Source organism: Poecilia reticulata, linkage group LG9, assembly GCF_000633615.1.
Source record: "Poecilia reticulata strain Guanapo linkage group LG9, Guppy_female_1.0+MT, whole genome shotgun sequence".
Taxonomy (NCBI): Eukaryota; Metazoa; Chordata; class Actinopteri; order Cyprinodontiformes; family Poeciliidae; genus Poecilia; species Poecilia reticulata.
This window is the reverse complement of record NC_024339.1, coordinates 11,236,874-11,257,126: the sequence shown is the minus strand read 5'-3', so window position 1 is coordinate 11,257,126 and position 20,253 is coordinate 11,236,874. Positions and strand designations below refer to the sequence as shown.

The following is a 20,253-nucleotide window of genomic DNA, read 5'->3' as shown; positions in this document are numbered from 1 at the left end:
TCCACCCATGTCAGTGGCTTTCACAGGCTCTTACTTCACTCATATAACAATTATGCAACATGCTGTCCAGAGCTTTGCAAAGTTTTACATACCTTAAACTTTTTTTTCACATTATTACATTACATCCACGTTTGAATTTAGACCAACAAAAAGAAGCCCAAAATTGCAAAGTGGAAGAAACAAAAAGTTTACTACAAGTTTTTCTTCTGCTCACCTTACTCTAATGCTTCTAAAAAAAATCCAGTGCAACCAAATCCTTTAAAAGTCACTTTTTATGAAGCAATGCAAAGAAAAACCATGCTGGAGCAAGAAAGTTATCCTTCTGATTGTTTCCAGCTAGGTTATACCAGCAAAATTTAACATTTTAACTTTTAACTAAAATGCTATGTGTGAAAAAAAACAAAACCTTCTTACATATTCCTTAACAGATCATCACTATGAATACATCTACTTTATGAATCGATTGACAGTGATGATCTGTTTGATCTGTTTAAGAATATGTGAATGGGCCATTTTTTTCACACACCGCATTTTAGTTAAAAGTCAAAAGGTTAAATTTGGGTGGTATCATTACTACAGCGAAACATGGCGGTGGCTGTGTCATAATGTGGGAAAGAGAAGTTAGCTTGATGCAGGACAATATTCTTAAACGTGATGCCAGTACCACATGGGATAACTATGATCAAAGGCAATTAATGTGTGAGAATTGACTGGTCAAAGTTTGTTGAATTTAAATTTTGTGAAACTTAGTTGAGAATTTAAACTGTTGTTTACAAACACCATTCATCAAACCTGACTGAGCTTGAGCTATTTTTTAAAGAAATTAGAAAAAATAATTCTATTGATATATAGAGGCAAATCCCAAAGCACTTTAACTTATCAGTGCAGCAAAATAAATTCTAAAGTCTTCATATTTTTTGTTGATTAAAAAAAACGTTAGATTTTTTTTCTTCCACTTTATTACTGTACACTATTTTTGCATTAGTGTACGTCAGAACATTCTTATGAAATGAACAGAAACTGAAGTTGGAAATGTACTGGAAATGTACAGTATTCTCACTGTAGAATGCACAAGGAAGCCACTGAAAGATCCATCTTTATTGAAAAACCATACTCATTAAAAAGAAATTTGCTGAAAATTCAATGTGAGAGTAGTTTTTGAAGCAAAAGAGAACCTGGACATTTAATTTAAAAAAAAAAACAAAATAAATAAGCACTTTAGTAAAATACTGAACTGTATGTTCTCTTTGTTGTTTATTGCATAGCCTTGAGGTTATTACACACCTACATGTGTGGGGGAAGAGTTTGAATATCCAGTTAGCTCACTGTTTTCAACAAACATAAATATCTATTTTCTAGTTGTATGTGTTGTGGTTGTGCCTGTGCAAATGCTGTGCAAAAAAAAAAAGAAATCTCAGATTCCTTGGTGATTCAATGTTTCAGAAGCAAATTCTTCACAGAAAGGACAACACATTCATTCTACCGGATGCAAAATATCAATAGAGGTATTTAACATTCCTGTGGTTGCTATTGGATTTTTGAAATTTATTCCATTCTTTCTCAGTCACTTGGAAGAGATTAATTTGCTTCTTCAGACAAACGCGTGTGCCGATTTCTAAGTTAGCAGGCCATGTAATAGAATCAGTTAAACTCAGATAGTGTCATTGGAAAGTATAAATATCCTCCTTTGGCTCTCGGTATCTTTCAAATATTTTCAGGAGAATAACTCCTGAGCTTGGCTTGTAATCAAAGTTTCAAACAAATATATTTTCTTTCAGTTTAGAATGTCTTTATAAGATTCGTATGGTTGACAAATGCTCTGGTGAAACTACAATCTATGGTAAGTGTTGGATTTTTGAAATGTTCTCCAGTTAAAATGTTCTAATGTGCACGTATTTAGTCATAACTAGTGAAAATCTTGGTGTCTGTGTGTAAAAAAAAAATGTTTTGTTTTTACGACCTTAGTTGCTGAAATGACCCTAAGTAAGGCACTTAACTCTCAACAGCGCAAATGCAGCTGATTAGTGGCCACTTAGGAAAAAATGCCTTTGACATGCTCACATTCTAAATTAATATTTTCGGTTAGCGTTATTTGGCTAACATCTAGTGCTTATTTCCTTTTGCAAATAGGTTTCACCGTCAAAGAAATATATATATTTTTTTTATGTTGATTTATTCTGTTTCTCCAATTGATGCATTATTTTATTGTCTGCTGGCAGAATTACTATGCAACTGTTTTAAAACATCTGTTGGTGTTTTTTTTAGAAGAAATATAGGCATGAATCATAAGAGGTTTTGAAACCCATTTTCTTTGTGAAAACCACAATCTTTTCCTGACACCAGGATTGGAACCAGAAGGTAATTAATTTAGTTACATCTTCAGCAAAAGCACACCGAGTGTAATATCTGAGGTAGTAAACACTTAATTTCTAATACTCAACTAATTTAACCACTGGAAATAATTTGGAATAATTTGACATTGGCAAACGAGCTGAGTTGAGCACTTTAATTGAATCCCTCAGTGAATGCGTATAATCCAGATGTTACTGCAGAATCGCTGAAATATGCTGTGATTTTTTACAGATGATTATTGTGTTGATTTTTGCTCATTGAAAGTTTTTAATTGTTTTGAATCTGTGTCTCCCTGTACTTTAGTTATGGCTAACTGATTGGGGTCATAATGTTAGCTTAAAAACACCACTTGATATACCAAGATGTTTATACTGTAGAAGTACTGCACACTGGAAGAAATTTTACTTAGCACACATTGTTAAAGGTCTTCTCCCAGCAATTTTTTCCACAATTTATTATTTTTTTTTATTAAGGAACAAATTAAATGAACGTGCATTGACATTTTTGTTAATTTTGGACAAAGATGAGTAGATTTCTCATTGGCAACAACAAAACCAGGAACAAGTCTCCCTGGGGGCATTTTGAGTCAATTGCAGATTTACTCAAAATTACATCATTAGCTTTCTAATGATGTCAGACGCATAGAAATAATAAAGATGTGGCCACTTCAATGTTAGCATTCTTCAGACAATAATAGGGAGAAAACAGGCCTCTACATGTCAGAAATATTGTCCTCAAACCTGATCTGGTACCTGGGGCTGTCAACAAGAGGCTGTTCATTTAGATTAACAAACTTGTGCAGACAAGGGTGAGCGTTTGTCTGCCTTATCTAGTTAGAAATCTATATTTTTATAGGTTGTTTAGCTTTTTTCCATTTTCCAAAAAGGCTGTGAGCTTCGTCTTGGAGTCGTCTGTGAACCCTGAACTTCAGTGGAATTAAATCATGCCTAAAACACACAGGAGGAACTATGTTTTTTGTTTCTCAGCTGGCCGGGGCACACCCTGGGATTCCCCAGGAGGAGCTGGTCCAAGTGGCTGGTGAGAAGGACGTCTGAACCTCCCTGCTTAGGCTGCTGCCTCCATAATCAGACCCAAGATAAATAAAACATGTAAGACGATGTTTCCTTTTAGCCTGTAGAAAACCCGACATAAATAACTATTTTATTCAAGGAGGTACATCTACTAGATGCAGTTAGAGCGGCACGCACCTCCATTCACCTGCCTGGTCAACATTATGTCTCACTCATTATATCCACAGCAATGCAGCTTCAGCCCAGAAAGGCCCAGATCTGCATACTGATCTCATGCTATGTTTCATAATAGTATTTTAAAAACAATAACATTTCTGAAACTCACCTTATTAGAAACCAAAAAGTATTTCTCTTCTCATACAAGCAGACATAGTGTCTACTTTTTTTTTTTCTGACAGCTAACTTTATAATGTTAAGGAAAATATTGCGGTTTTGTTCAAATCTGAGTACTTTTAATAAATATTCTTGCTTGTCAAAAATGTTTTAAAGTCTTTAAAAATGCTTTAAATAACTTTTTATGAGAACCGGAAGGAGCAAATATGCATGTCTTTGTATGTGACAAGCATTTTTAAAAAGCAGAAAAAGAAAAAATGTAAAGGTTTGAAAAACTCATTTTTGTGGAGACTTTATAGGCTGCTTGAAGGTGAAATTAGAATAAGATCTATGCCTCAGAATCAAAACCATGAATTCATAAATGTGTTAATTCATAGGTACCAAAAAAGATGGAAGGATTCCTTCAGAGCTGAGAAAGACTGAAAACTATGTTTATTATTTTGTCATCACTGTATGATGTGTTAGAAATGATAATAAACCACAGGAGTTATTACCATGAATGTTGTGATAATGTTCAAACAACATAAAATACATTACTTGCTAAATTAGATCTTATCAATAACAGTTTAGCGGGTGAGCTGCTGAGAGTGTGTCTCTTGGGATCTAAGCTTCACAATCATCATCACAATCATCTTCAGGCATAGAGTGGAGAAAGGCCTCTCTGTTTGAAAGTCTGCGGTTTTGTTTTATGACCCACCCCAGCAAAGTGGGCCAGTACTGACCGCTAAAGGGTCCATTCAGGCATGAGGCCACATGTACAGTTGTATGTACGTGTCTGGACTGTGGCAGGAAGAACAGGCAGGAATAGATGGGGCTGAGGAAGCAAGGTGGAGCAAAGAGAGCACAGGTGGCAGGGCAGGCAGGTGGGCGGTGAGACAGATGTGAGCAGAGCAGAAGACGAACAAAGTCCCTTCGATGTCTCCGTTACAGCCTAGAGCAGGAAGGGGAAGGGAAGGAAACAAAAAGAGCATTACATTGGAGGGCGTCTCGACACACAGCCTTGCAGGACTCCACACTGTAGGCACTTTATGTTCAGACAGACAAGTTATGACGGCATGCACACAAATCCAGAGGGCTTCCTGTTTCTCAAAAGGATTTGTCCTATTATGCGATACTATTCATTGTCATTTTAGCTAACAACCAATGTAGTCGCTGCAAAATCTGCATAGAACTTAGAAACCAATAACATTTGAGGACAATCTTTTGCATCTCATAGACAGCTAACTAACAATATTAAAACAATGAAATATGTTCAAATTTAAGACAAGTCAGACACAAACTTACCAAATTTCTTTGTACATTAAGCTATAGTTAAATTTTAGCAATTACCATTGTTATTATTTTTATTTTGTTTGTGATTAATCAAAAATTTGAGTTGAGGCCTCCTTGTAACTAACTTTATATGCCCAGAATTAATAAATTAATCCGAGACTGGTGTGTTTTTCTGGTAAGTATGTATTTAAACACGATGCACAGTTTGTTTTACGTTCACTTTGTGAATATTGTCAGTTGACCTCACTTGGTTATTGAGTATACTGGAAAGAGAACATTTAAAGTATTACCTCATCAAACGTTTTTATATATCATTATCAACATTTAGATTTTTTCCTTGCAATTTCATAATTTTTTTCTTAACTGTGTGAAATCACATACTCAAATCTCAAAGTAATCTTTAGGCGTTTTCCGTGACAGAGAAGAGATAATATTGTTTCACAGTTAATCCCCAAAAACCTTGGAAAGTTGTGCTCTATATTACCACAAAACCTAAACTATTTTTATCTCTTCCTGCTGTTCAGAACCTCAATTCAAATTTTCCATTAATGAAAATCACTATGAATCTTGGCGGGTTCAGGCGGCGCTGTTATTGTGCATTGTCCGACAGATGGGCAAGCACAGGCCTTGCTGGAGGGAAAGACTGGGTCACATCCTCCATCCTCTTGGGTTATGTAAGATTTATTTTTGGGATGTACAGTTCAAACCAGTGTGGTTTGCCAAGTAGTTGTCAGATCACTCTCAGTCTCTAAATCATGTGAAATCACCACAAGTTTGACCGCCAGAGCTTTCTCCCCCAAACCTGTTAGGCGTGCAGCCTCTGGTTATATTCAGACAGAAAGGTCTTTTCCATTAGATTTGACATGACGAATATTTATGACATTGGCGTTAAAATTATTCCCCCACCAAATGAGGCCAACAGCTGCGGGGGACTTATTGTGACGAACATGCAGGTGCTGTCTGCATTTCCTGGCTCTTGGGCTTAACAAGCATCTCCTAACTGGCAAGACTTTGGGCACAGTAATGCTGAACCTTTCCTAATTCCCTTTAATGGCTCACTTGGTAACGCTCCCTCTTTCTGTCTGTTTGCTTGCCAAACCTCTGGTCAAATGAAACAGCATATTTAACCCACATGGTTGTCTTTAAATAAACCAAGAAAATGCCACATTCCATGGATGCTATGATGTTAGCGTTAATCTGTTTCTCTAAATTTGCTGATTTAAAAAAAATGTATACTGGGTTGTTTTTTTTTAAGTTATTTGTACGTCTCAGTTATGTCTGTGAAGACAAACAAAAGCTGTCATAATTAGTGTCTTTAATTTAAGGATGAGTCAACAAGTGTAAAGCACTGTTTTAATGTCTTATTTTTCCTTAAAAAGTCTGAATCGGATGAGAGCGTAGCAGCTCATAAACTTAGTAAATTTACATGAATTTGAAGAAACAGTCACAATCATAATCTCTTATTGTACATTATATATATATATATAAGGAGAGCTGTTGCCTTGCAGCAAGAAGGTTCTGGGTTCGATTCCTGGCCCCGGTCTTTCTGCATGGAGTTTGCATGTTCTCCCTGTGCATGCGTGGGTTTTCTCCGGGTACTCCGGTTTCCTCCCGCAGTCCAAAAACATGACTGTCAGGTTAATTGGTCTGTCTAAATTGCCCCTAGGTGTGTGTGTGTGTGTGCATGGTTGTGTGTCCTGTGTGTCTCTGTGTTGCCCTGCGACAGACTGGCGACCTGTCCAGGGTGACCCCACCTCTCGCCCGGAACGTTAGCTGGAGATGGGCACCAGCACCTCCTGACCCCACTTGGGGACAAGGGTGTAAAGAAAACAGCAAAAGTAATTTGAAAACCTCTAGTAAAATCAGGGAAATGTATATAAAAACTGAGATCTAGTGTGTTATGTTCTCTATAGTGGGATAGAAAGATATTATTCAAAGGTTATTTTTCTTCTTTTTGGATGAGTCGAATATGTTAGGTTCAAATACTGTCAAAGTAACCTGGAGGAACATTGGTGAACAAAATATTGTCGTTTAGGTTTAGACAAAGTGGTACTGCGTTTGAGAGGCTAAATTATAGAGGTACTTAAAAAGATGTGGGACTTTTTTGTATAAATATGTTATATCTTGATATTAGACCAACATGTTTCAGCACCTTGTACTGGAACCCCTAGCAAAGATGTTGAACACTGAGGATGCTGAAGAGCCGTTTTTTGCTGCAGTTCTCTACCAGTGAGATTTTCTTACCTCCTCTATCATCCTCCTTATTGTGCATGATGACAAGATAAACTCCAATCCTCGTCGATGCTTGTGTTTCACAGTTTGCATTGTTTCAGACTCACATTACTTTGAGTATATAAACACTGCCAATACTTTGATAAAATCTATATCTACATTGTCTCTAAATATATTCCTTCAAAGCATTTGTGTTTTCTGTGACATTGCTTACCCTTTTGTCTTGGTCATACAACCTCTTGAGCTTACATCATGACAAAAAAAAAATTGAAATAAAAAAAATAGAAACTGCACAAAATGACTCTGATATTGTTTTGGATTTTAGCACAAATAAAGCTACAGTTGACAGATGTGATGTGGGCTTCTGTGTAATTATTTTTAATAATCCACCTCCTACATTACCTTACATTACTGTGTTTTTAAAATTCTCTACTTCTGTCACAAAACCCCACCCATTAATGATACATTTTCTTATCTCTGTCATTTTGAAGAGAAGTGGTCTCTTTTTTTACATGCTGTAATTTGTATACACCAGGTAAGAATAAAGGTTCTGTTCAGCATAAAAAACAAACTTTAAACAGACTTTAGTTTCGTTCAGACTTCAGTCATTTTAACGGTTAGATTTATTGCAGCAGCAGTAAATTAGAAACAAATATTTCTAACGGTGGGATTATTCCCTAAATAGCACAGAAAGTCAAGTTTTGATCGTTTTACATTGTTCAGTTTAGGTTTATGCTGCAATAAAATCTGACTTCATTTTATGTTTTGTTTAGCTTTTTTTTACTTTTCCATGGAGGGCACTGTAGATGTGATTGTTCTTATTAATGTGTTATTTGGTATAAGCTTTTGCTTCTTTGAGGTTAATCTCCTACGGAGAGGTGGACGAGGTGGACGACTTCTCTTACATTTTAGTCCTGTGGTAAGTAGGATTCTCAGTCCCAAACATGTTTCTAGTTCTTATCGCAGTAGATATACATCAAAACATTTGGATAGCCTGAAAAAGTTTAATATTTATCAATCATTTCAGAAAGCATAAGTATACAGGTTAATTACACAGGGTGAAATATTTTAAGCCTTTATTTCTTGGAATATGGATGATCATAGCTTACAGATAATACAAAACCCAAAACTTTCTTGGATATGAAAAAGTTAAATACCATAAACTCATGGCGTCACATCCTTATCAGTTAATTAACTCTAAAACCTGAAAAGGGTTTCTGAGCCTCTACATGGTCTATCTGTTTGGGTCATTACGCTTCACATTCATAGAAATGCTGCTGACTTGAGAGATGTTCAGACTTCAACCTCCACAAAAAGAGTGAGCCGCAGCGATCTTTAATAATGAAGCTGGTTGTTCCCGGACTGCTGCAAGCAAACGCATGTGAGGTTGAATGAAAGTAAAACGTGTGGAAGTAAAAGATGCAGAAGAAACAGGGATAACGGCAGCCTGGAAGGATTTTCAAGCAAAATACTTTCAAGAATTTGATGAATCTTCACGAGGAATGGACTGAGACTGGAGTTAGTCCTCCAACAGCCACTGTGCTCAGACAAGTCGTACACGTTTTAGTCCTAAATCAGAGACATCAGATGTGTCTTACCTGTGCTTAGGAGACAAAGAAAGTAATCTCAGTTATCCAAAGTTCTCTTTGTAGATGATCCACTGGGTTTTCTAAAGTCCACAGCCAATGCAGAGATCCACAAAGAAATGTTAAAGCATTTATCATTCTTCCTTCTGTTGACAAACTTTTCATAGCTGCTGATTTTATTTTCTAGCAGGACAAAGCACCTGCCCACACTTCCAAAGGTACCAAAAGCTGGTTCAGTGACTGTGGTGTTATTGCAGATTTGTCTAACCTGAACCCCAAGGAGAAACTGTGGAGCTGAGTATTGTCAAGAGGAACATTGGAGACACCAGAGCCAACAATGCAGATGAGATGAGTTTCCATTCCACCTCAGGAGTTCAACCTGTGTCCATGCTACGTAACACTGATGCAGTAGTGCATGCAAAATGAGGCCCAACTAAGTACTGAGTGCATAGAAATGAACAAACATTTCAGAAGCCAGACATTTATGTTTAAAATATCTTTCTTTTTAGTCTTTTGTAATAGCTTTACTTTCTGAGAGACTCAAGTTTGGATCTTCATCATCTGTAAGTGATAATAGTCAAAATGACAAGAAATAAAGGCCTTGAATATTCCACTCTATGTGTAGTAAAGCTGTACAGTTTATGAGTTTCACTTTCTGAAATGAGTGACAAAAAGTATTGAACCTTTTCATCATGTTGGCATCCAAGACAGTCCCAACTTTGACCTCTATTTTTTTGTTTGTTTGTTTGTTTTTTGGCATTTTTGTTCTTTTTTATGAAAACACAAAAGTCTAACTAGATAAACCTCTCTTGTTGAAGGGCACTCTGCTTTTTGAGTACATACGTCTCCATGTGCTGTTCAAATCAACAATGCATATTCAACTTGTCAGTTTCAGTCAAGTCAGTTTCATGGGAAACTGATACAAATTCTACATATTAGAATTTGACATATTCTAAGACTAGAGACTTAGAATATGTCCTTGTTTTCACAGGTATCCTTCATTTTCAACAGTTTGGTTCATAAAGTACTCTAGGAAGATAGAAGATAAAAACTTGCTCCACTTGGAGGTAGCAAGAGCAAAGTTTTTTTCCCGTCTTGTCAACAACCATTTTCTGATGTTCTCAGAAAAACATTTCGGTCATAAAATATTTCTACATACCTTTAGTGGCGATCAGACTAATGATATCCATTTAGCTGTCACCTTTAATCTGCTGGAGTTTGCAGCAATGTGGAACATCTTAGAGTTTTTTATTATTATTATTATTATTATTTTAGCAACTCTAGGCAATATGTTTCTCAGAAATGACTTTATCACAACTACTTTGAGCTCATTAGATTTTTCTTTCATTTTGTTTTTATTCGCCTGTGTGAAAATCAGCAAAAATCAAAATTGGTATTTGTGTAGAGTTTTGAAGGTTTTGCAAACTATCGAGTATCCAGAAACATGTTATGCAACACCTCTCTGAGGACTTTGTTAAAAACCAAACTACAATCTGCTTCCTTCTTCCTGCCAATATTATCAACTTTTTGTGTTATGAGCCAAACATTTTAGTTTGGAGTTAAGGGTGTCATATTGGGACATATTCAGCAGTCATTTGAAAACACTGAACAACTTTTATTTTTATCACCAGCAGTTTATTACCAATGTTCTGCAAGAATATTGTCAGTATGAATAACTCAGAGATTATAGTTTAAAATGAATAAAAAATATGAAGAGAACAAAACTATAGCAGTCTATATGGGGTTTTTTTTCTTCCCATTAATACATTTTGTTGTTAACACTTGCAAGATTCATTCACTTTTTTGTCTGTTTTCATTAAAATATGTATTTTGGGTAAAAAATAACTAAAATCTATTATGTTTTCACGTTTTGCATTCATAACAGCTTTGAAATATATAGACTTTATCTTTTGCTTCTTCAGGATTTGTTCAGAAATAACACATTTTTATTGCCGTTAGATTCTATTTTCATTTTATCATGAGCATTATTTTAGATTATTTGTCAAAAGATGACAACATAAAATACATACGTGACTTTATTGAAAGTTTCATTGGTTTTATAAATTTCATTCAAAAAGGGTTGTTACAGAGAAAATTATATTTATTTATTTCAATTTATATTATTTTGCTTTGCAGTTAATAAAATCCTTATTTTCAGTTTCTCTCAGTTTGATCAATCCATGTACCGTATTTTCCGCACTATAAGGCGCACTTAAAACTTTCAATTTCCTCAAAAGCCAACAGCGCGCCTTATATATAGACCAATATTGAGCCACAACAGGTCTAGCAACTACGGTAAGCAGCCGCCGACTTCATTTTCCCCCGTAGAAGAAGAAGTGCGCGGTGCATGCTGGGATAGTTGTCAGAACGCTGGTTTGTTAATAAAGTTTGATAATACATTTAAAGCCAGGGGGGGCGGAGGGGCGGGGGAAGAGAGACAGAGACTGCGGCAGCAGCGTGTGGGTTGGTCTGTGTTACCCAGAAAGCAGTTGGGCACAATATCGCAACACCAACACCGTGAGTGAAACAACGACTGGGGCAGATTACTATATAAAGTACTCGGGACCATTTCTTTACAAATGTGGATGTGTAATAGAGTACGGAATAAATTGGCAACCACAACTGAAGCGTCTATACGCCTTATAATGTGGTGCGCCTTATATAAGAAAATTTTTTTAAATAGGCCATTCATTGAAGGTGCGCACTTATAGTGCGGAAAATACGGTAATACATGAATGAGCTTAATGTGCTGTTTGATAACTAGGATCAGTGAGAATGTATGTGGGGTTTAATTGAAATAACTTTCTTTGCAAAGTTCTTCAAGTCAACATTTGTTATAAATTGGCTCTATATAAATGAATGGAATAAGATGAAGTGAACTGAATGACTTTGAATTGAATTTATGAAATACATGTACTTTTCTATACGGTTTTTTAGATGCATCTAGTGATGCATTTAAATTTTTCACAGAACCGTATATGCAATTTTTAATATTTGTTTAGTCCTTTTTTATGTTATGCACAGTGAAAAGGCCCTGAGCAGTGGCTGGGTTCTAACACTTTTAAGAATGTCCACATAAACCAAACATTCATGCTCTGATGGGCCACAGCCTGAGATTGGTTAGGTGGATTCTTTACACTTCAGTGGCTGAGCCTTAACTTCAAAACTGAAAGTAGAGCAGAAGACGAAAAAGAAGGAGGAGAAGGAGGAGGACTGCCTGGTGCAGCCAGTTAGAGCTCTATCTATATATCTATCATTCCATTTTCCTGCTTCTTGCCCTCGCTGACTTACTGTGTCTTCAAGCAAGGATTCAAAGGTCTGACGCCAGATGAAATACACACAGAAACTCAAACACACACACACACACACACACAGAAACATGCACACACTTTCATCAGAATGCCAGCTTGTTCACGGATCAGTTGCATAAAATGAAAGACCAAGATTGCAGAATTTGTTCTGGTTGAACTGCTTCAACATTGATGATTCCAGTTTGTTAATGGTGGATTGCTTAAAATATGAACCGGGGTAGGAATTATGCTTCTGCAATAAGAGATGAATTTGTTATAAAGCTTTTTCCATATTTTTAAGTGAGATAGAGAGAGCTACACTTTTCTAAGGAAAATTAGAGGTGTTCTTTGACGCGGGACACTTTTGATTTTGGTAAAACGTGATCTGTATTCAGTAGGTACCTGAATCTTAGCTGTGCACAAATGGAAATGTTAAAGCTCGACTACACAGGGAACTAGCTTGATAAAGATGAGAGCCTATTTACTCTGATTTTAAAGTGGTGGCACTTATCCATGAGTGACTTTGAGAGCATTTTATCAATTGAGAAATAAAAACAAATATGAAACAACAAAGTTGAGAAACTGACAGATGGCACTGAAGACTAACAGCCTCTACCCTGTGTTTTTATCAGTAAAAGAACGCACAACACATTCCATTTTTCTAAATAAGAAATAATTTTGATCGGGCCTAAGACAGCATATGAAACCAATATAGACAATATGGATATTTTTAGTAAGAATGTGAGGATAGGATACTTTTAAAAAATGTGCTAAACATGATCAAATTACACTCAGGTGTGCTCTGTTTCTTTTGTACAACCATAGTAAAATGTGTATTTTATGAGGACACATGCAATAGACCAAAACAAAGTGTGACATTCATTTGCATTCAGCATCTGTAAGTCGGTTGCAGATGCAGCTGCGATTATTTTTGGGCGATTCTGTCACTGTATCCAGAGGTACTTGTATCAGTTTGAGAACCACAGTCTTAATTTCTTGAGGGCTGATGGTGTATCCTGCAAACTTTCAAAATGTTCCTGGTCCAACACTTGAATAAAATGCTTAAAATGCCTTCTAAGGATGCGATTAGGTTCTGTAGTCCTGGATATGACCAAATTATGTGATTAGGGAGTTTTGAGTAGAGAAACATCTAATAATTTCAGAACACTGACTTCGTGCTCAAGTTCCTGATTTAAAGCTTTCTGTTGTATATGTGCATTTACATGATTATTTGTAACCCTTTTGCAATTAAGTAACTCCAAAAGATTAGATAAAAAAAATCTATTTCTTTTCTCATTTGACCTCTGAGGAACTTGCCACAATATTTTTCATTTCTTTAATCCAACTTCTTTAAATATAGGGGAATGCCAAATATAAACTGGACCTTTTATTGCCATCCTGCCTGCAGAGTTTTTAATTTAATAACTCTCTCAGCCGTACAGGACAGATTTCCTCGTTCTTTTTACCAAAGCAAAGACGGAAATGACAAAGTGTCAGTGTTTCAGACTTCATAATTGCTTTGTGACGATACTTGAACCAAGGACATTATTTCTTTTATTGATGTTCTCGTGACTATGTAAGAAGCTAATATTGGGCATTACCAGAAGGGTGAATCAAGTTAATTAGTTTTTTTTTTTCTTTTAAAACTTCAAATAATATAAACCTGCTTGTTATCGTTTCAGCTGTGTCACATGCTGTCGTTTCACAGCAGTCTCACCACCAGTGTGTTATCTTGACAGTTGAGGGTTAGAATTTGTGTAATGGCATTTATAAGCAGAGTGTTTTGCACGAGGCAGTGCTCACGTAAAAATATATATTATATAGAAATATATCCATATATTAAACAAAACTAATGGTTGCATGGTTATTTTGCCCCTAAGAATCTTTTTAAAGTAATAGATATTTTTATTTTAAATACGATGTGACACAGAGAACCACTTAAGGCCTTCTTCCTGTTTATTTAGTTATACCGTATTTTCCGCTCTATAAGGCGTACCGGATTATAAGGCGCATTTTCAATGAATGGCCTATTTTAAAACTTTTTTCATATATAAGGTGCACCGCATTATAAGGCGTATAGAATAGACGCTGCAGGAGAGGCTGGAGTTACGTTATGCATCCACTAGATGGAGCTGCACTAAAGGGAATGTCAACAAAACAGTCCGACTCCGGTCGGTGAGGAGAGCCTTCCGCGACTGGGCCGGGGCGTTGCCGGACGATGGTCACCCTTCTCCGTTCGCGCACAGCATGGTGGTGGAGAACGTGGTGCTAAATGACCTGCAGACGACCTGATTCTAGACGGTCGGTAGGTAGATAGGTCAGTCAAACTTTATTAGCAAACCAGCATTCTGACAACTATCCCAGCATGCACCGTGCGCTTCTTCTTCTACAGGCGAAAATGAAGTGGGCGGCTGCTTACCGTAGTTGCTAGACCTGTTGTGGCTCAATATTGGTCCATATATAAGGCGCACCGGATTATAAGGCGCACTGTCGGCTTTTGAGGAAATTGAAGGTTTTTAGGTGCGCCTTATAGTGCGTAAAATACGGTACATATATTTCTGTGCTTGTTTTTTTAAAATGCAAATACAACATTAAGATATATAATAATAAACTATGCTTATCCTTTTTTATGTCTCAGTCTTTAAAACTTAAATACTTTTGGCAGAAAGTGCTGATAAACCACTAACTTTGTTCAGTGAAGATGCATCAAAAATCGTTCATCAAAGTAAAACATGGATAAAGGTTGCATAAAAGAAAATAGAAAACATCCAAAATGAAAAGAGTTTTTTTTATTCTTATACACTTTTAAAGGATGAGTGCAAATAAAAGAGCTCATGACCAAAATCTACTCATCACTAAGCCATGGACCATCAGGTATCAGTAAATACAAGCTTTTTGGTAGCTATAATCTACAACACAAGGACAGAATCAAGGGGAAAAAAACAACACAGAATCTATGCAATCAGAAATAAAATGAAGGAAAATAAATTCATATGAACCAAAACAAAAGGGAACAAAAGGAGAACACAACACAATTTGTACATTCAAAAGAAAAAAGCTCAAAAAATCCACAAGAAATATAAATATTACGGCAAGTGATGATAAAACATATTCTACAATCTGTTATGTACACTTGGCACAAATGTTATATATCAGACTTCCTGTCAGGTTGTTGACACGTTTTTTTTATCTACACAGGTTGCAACTCTTTATTTAAGATGCCAGCCAGACCTTTCAGTTTACCTATAAATATACCAAAACAATCTTATATATATATATACTATATGTATATCATATAGTATATATGTGAATTTTTTTTAAATAAATCTCTCATAGTCCTTCTCATGCACTTGAAAGTTGCAAACAGTAAAAATTTAAGTGATTTACTAACCATATTTGAAGAGACAAATAGACTTCCAAACAATACGGTGAAAAAAAGTAGCAGATTGTTTATATGCATTTAAAAACACTGGCAGATGTGTTTATAATGAGGTGGAAAATGGCTATTTCACATGATTAGATTGTCTCTACCTATCTGACGTGGCTGGAGAGAGTAAAAGCAGTTTACAGCTCATGTCCTGTGATGATTCGTGATATTATGACTCAGGTTTGCTCTACCTCTAAGACATACATTTAAAATCTACTTTAATATACAGCATGAAGTAGAAAAATGGTCTGGGCTGGGGTTACATGACTTTTGATATGTCTCTGCTGATATGTTAAAGGGAAAGTTTTGCCAGATTTTAGTTACTTGTTAAGTTACAATAAGAAGGAGACCTACAGGTAAGTAAAGTATTTATATAAAATATTTGTGCAATTAAAGTAACATTACGCATTTAAGATTACTTTGTGCTCCACAGTAATCTTAAGCAGTGTTGTAGTCAAAAATAAGTGGAAGAGGAGTAAAAGGCTGTTGTGATAAAAAAAAAAAATAGGGATTAAAATCTTCACAATGTTCAATCAAATATACAGCAGACATTTGTATAATGAACTTTTCTCCTATAGCTTGGAGAAAAGTTACCTGTAAGCCAGTTTTCTCTAATTTCATGTATTCTAGGTTACTTGCAATAGGAACTAGATAGAAACACGACATGATTTTGTTATTTTTGCAGCGTAGACACACAACTCAATGCTTCAAATTCAAATTTGTCCTCCTTAAAACCAAGGGAGCAAAACATTGTCTCAGGTTTTTTGTGTTTGACTTTACTTTTCATTTACAAATAATGGCATAGTGCCATGTTTTGTATGTTTCTTTCTTTTTTTTTTTAACATCATGTACATTGGATAATTTCTAGAACCCAAATGTGCATTTTTCTTTTGCAAGTTAATGTGTCATTGAACTTTTAAACCATAAATTTGTCAATTTTTGAAAAAGAAAAACATAAAATGTCATATCATGGCATCTGCAGGATGAAATATTTTAATTTTTTTCAAAATGCACATCTTTTATTTTAAGATTAACGAACATGGGATACAATTAAATTAAAGGTTTTCTTTTCAGTGACTACAACATTGCTTATAACCAGCCCTGACTTGATTTGTACAAGCTAAAAACAAACATTTAGAATTTATTTTGACCTGTAGCACTCAATGTTTCCCAGTAAACCTTTTTAGTTCCATATTCTGTTTATTCTCAGGGTGAAAGCTCACATTTAAAGGGTAAACATTTCTTGAATTAACTGAATTGAGTAGCAAGCGTTAGCTTTTTATCACAATATGAAATTATATTTACCTACTTTATCTCAAGTGAACTGGTTCTTGGTGAGAAGGGCTCAGCGACAGCATGTTTGATATTTAGTTTTAGCAACAGTTTGGATACATTTCAAGTGTCAGAAATTTCACAGAAAAGCATCAAGTGAGGGAATCCTGCTCAAAGGCTGCAGCTGTTCCAGCATCTCCTCTGTTCACAGATAATATTCAAAGCTTAGGCTAACCAGAGAACAGTCTCATCAAAACACTGGCCCGACACATTCTCAAACAAACAGGGACACTGCCTTCTTCACATTCAGATGTTACGGTGGAAATAAAAGGACATTTAAGTTCAACAAACACGTGAAGAGGACATTCATACATGAAAAAACCATGAGGTAAATATGACGAAATGTGTCTACAGAGCTGATAGACATAAGGAATGGTAAGACAATGTTATGAATATATGCACAGTGTGTGATGTACAACAGCTGCGTTCATTCAAAACAAGAAAGCAAGACGTGAAAATAATATATACATTTGTTCTCAGACATGTTTTTTTTTAAAGATGACGTGATCTGTTGAAAGTTACAAGGAAGATACATCCAAGAAACAAATTAAATATAATGAAGCAAGCGAATCACTCAGAAAAGACTGAAAAATAAAGGAGAAATATACAGTGTGTTTAACATCAAATTAAAGAAAACATGAGTCCCAACTGCTTTGAGGAAGTGGACAGTCAACTCATCTGTACACACAAATGCCAACATTCCATAGAAATACGCACAGCATGGGCAGTTTTCGTCACTGGGCTGGATTTTAGATTCAGTGCACTCTTTAAAGAGGTGGGATATTTATGTGGAGTAATGGCGGCTGATTGGTAAAAGCAGTGGACTGTTGTTTTATGGCCTAACTCATTTGACATACTCAGCTGACTTCCAGAAGTGCCCTGGATGGGAAAGGCGGCGGTTCCTTTTTGGCAACTTTTCCAGTAAATCTACCAGCTTGGAGAAGCTGGGCCGATCTTCTGGCTTGTACGCCCAGCACATCAGCAAAATATCCTGGGAAAAAACACAACAACAAAAAAACAAACAAAATGGAAATCATTTCACTTCTTCTTTGCTCACTGGGCAAAGATAAATTACCTTGCAGAAGTATTCATACTACTTTAATTTCCCCATGTTCTGTCTCATTACAGCTGTAAATTTTGTTTATTTAGTGGGAATTTTATTTCATGCATCAACACAAAACAGCACATAAATTTGAATTAGAATATAAATGAGACAGCTATTTTTTGTTGTTCCATAAAAACGATTTTTGTAGTCAGATACTATTGTTGACATTGGTTAAAGGCTGATGGAAACTTTGCATGTGTAAAACATTCTGAAAACAAAAAGTAATTGTCCTTATCCATCTTGTTGGGCTATCAGAATAGATTCTAATAAAGTTTGCAGGCAAAGGGAGAAAATGCAAAAAAAAAAAAAAGTTCAAGCGGTTTGAATACTCTTGTTTTCACTTAAAGACAGTTTTCTTTAAGATGCATTCCTACTTAAAATGTCCCAGATTCTCACTTACTTAAGAAGTATAAGTTACAAAGTTCTTTATAGTTATATAATGTGAAACAATATGATCACCAATAACTGTGAAATAAGTGATTTTGTTAAATATAACATTATTTCTTCATATTTTGTATTTCCAATTGGTCAGTGTAAGATCATGTTACTGCAATAGAAGCTGGATTCATTATTAGCTTGTTTTGTTTTCTTTTTCCACCAGAGTTGCTAATAACTGTGTAGGGAGAGAAATATGTAAGAACATTTACATCTCAGGAGAAGATATCAGAGGTGTTTTTATAAGTGAGGATGGAAAAGAAAAGAATAAAAGCAGCTTGAAACATTTAGATATTTTTTACACATAAGTCCCAGCCAACAGTTTTCCATTTTTTAATCAGAAGAAGCTCAATGTTCGACTCTTAACTTTCCTTACTAGATTTAGTATTAGTCCATTCATTCCATTTACCCCAAAATAAAAAAAAGTAATAACTGGTATTTTCTCACTAAAGCTGAAATTTAATCAACAATTCCATCACAGCTGCGAGTAGAACTCGTTCTAGTTTTATCTACGTTTAATTATTACTTGCAAGCCTTTTTCAGACATATTTTAATCAGCAAGAACCCTGAAGTTTAATTATATAAAATGAAATAATGGATGTTGCTAATTTACAATTTAAAAACCTTTTTAGACTTAGGCTCACTTTCAGAAATGTATTTCTCTGTGTCATTTTACCAACATTCAGACTATTAAACAGACCTAATGCTAGTTAGTTATGATCCATTTGTTGGGTCAGAATGATTGAAAGAGTTCAATGTTTGGGTCCAAAGTCTACGTAGCTGGATATTGTTTTATGCTTCTAATTTTTAAAGTGAATTAAAATGAGATGGGTTGTGTAAATTGGGCCTATATAAACACGATATTTTGAATTCATCATACTTTGGAAACTAATCCTGTCAGAAATGTGACTCATGATCAAGTAAAAAAAAGGAAGAAAGTCCTTACCAGTATCTCCTTCCCCATCCCAGTTTGGGCAAGGTTCGGCTTCATGCCACTTCCAATCTGCCATATGATCACCTCCGCTGGCTGACTCTTGTAAGGCCACTCACGTGCATGTAACTCATACCAGATGGTGCTGCGGAGACGGAGACGAGCGGAGTGCGTCACCGCTTTGAACTATCTTATCTCATTTTGTTAAAGAATTAAATCAACCAGTAGAATTCAGATAGGCAAAAACATCACGATCCAATTAATACTTTCAGAATTAGATCACACTGGTGCATAGAAGGGATCCATGCAGAAACATTAGTAGAGTTATTTATTATATGTTTTATAATGAATCTAGATTATTTGTAAATATGGTTACTGCAGAAAACACATACAGTTTTTTGGTGCAAATAGACCATTTTCACTCCTGTACAACATGTTTGAGTAGAATAAAAATAGCTCAATGCCAGGAGTAATGAAAAAAATAAAAGCTGACGCTTGATTGTTGATGAATATGCATAACAGCCAAGGGGGTCACCTCCAGGTAGCACAAAGGCCAACAGAGCAGCGGGACATTGTGCACAAGTGCTGCGCTTGTCTTCCTTTCAGAATAATAAGAGCGATGAAGCATCCATACGGGAGAACCGTCTGAAAACGCTGTGTTAATAGTCAATAGAGCAGGGTCTACCCCCACAAGCCAAGCCGTAATGGATGTGGAGGAGAAAGTGGAGCCGAAGTGATATTTTAATCAACTTAGGGCGCATATAAAATTGGTCACTGAAGGAGGAGAATGGAGAGACTTTTGTCTGAGAGACTTATTTGACACTTAGAAAAGCAATCTATATGTAATAACTCTCAGATTTGGTAGGATGAATTCACTCAAAATGTGTAACTGCATTTTTTTAAAAGGCAGAAACGAAGCAAATCAAA

The 20,253-nt window shown here is 35.7% G+C and overlaps 1 protein-coding gene across 4 annotated transcripts in view; it reads right to left on the bottom strand.

The window, feature by feature from the left end:
- Nucleotides 1-219: 219 nt before the first annotated feature.
- Nucleotides 220-20,253, bottom strand: part of ksr2 (kinase suppressor of ras 2) — a 104,247-nt gene continuing 84,213 nt past the window's right edge. For 3 of the 4 annotated variants that reach the window (XM_008417880.1, XM_008417881.1, XM_008417883.1), the window contains 2 exons: nucleotides 19,342-19,471; nucleotides 14,866-17,846 (listed from right to left, as the gene is read on the bottom strand). In XM_008417880.1, the coding sequence (XP_008416102.1) occupies nucleotides 17,700-17,846; nucleotides 19,342-19,471 (277 nt within the window). In that variant the 3' untranslated portion in view covers nucleotides 14,866-17,699. Of the gene's footprint in view, nucleotides 4,648-14,865; nucleotides 17,847-19,341; nucleotides 19,472-20,253 lie in introns of those variants that run through there. The other variant, XM_008417882.2, reaches the window with a different exon arrangement.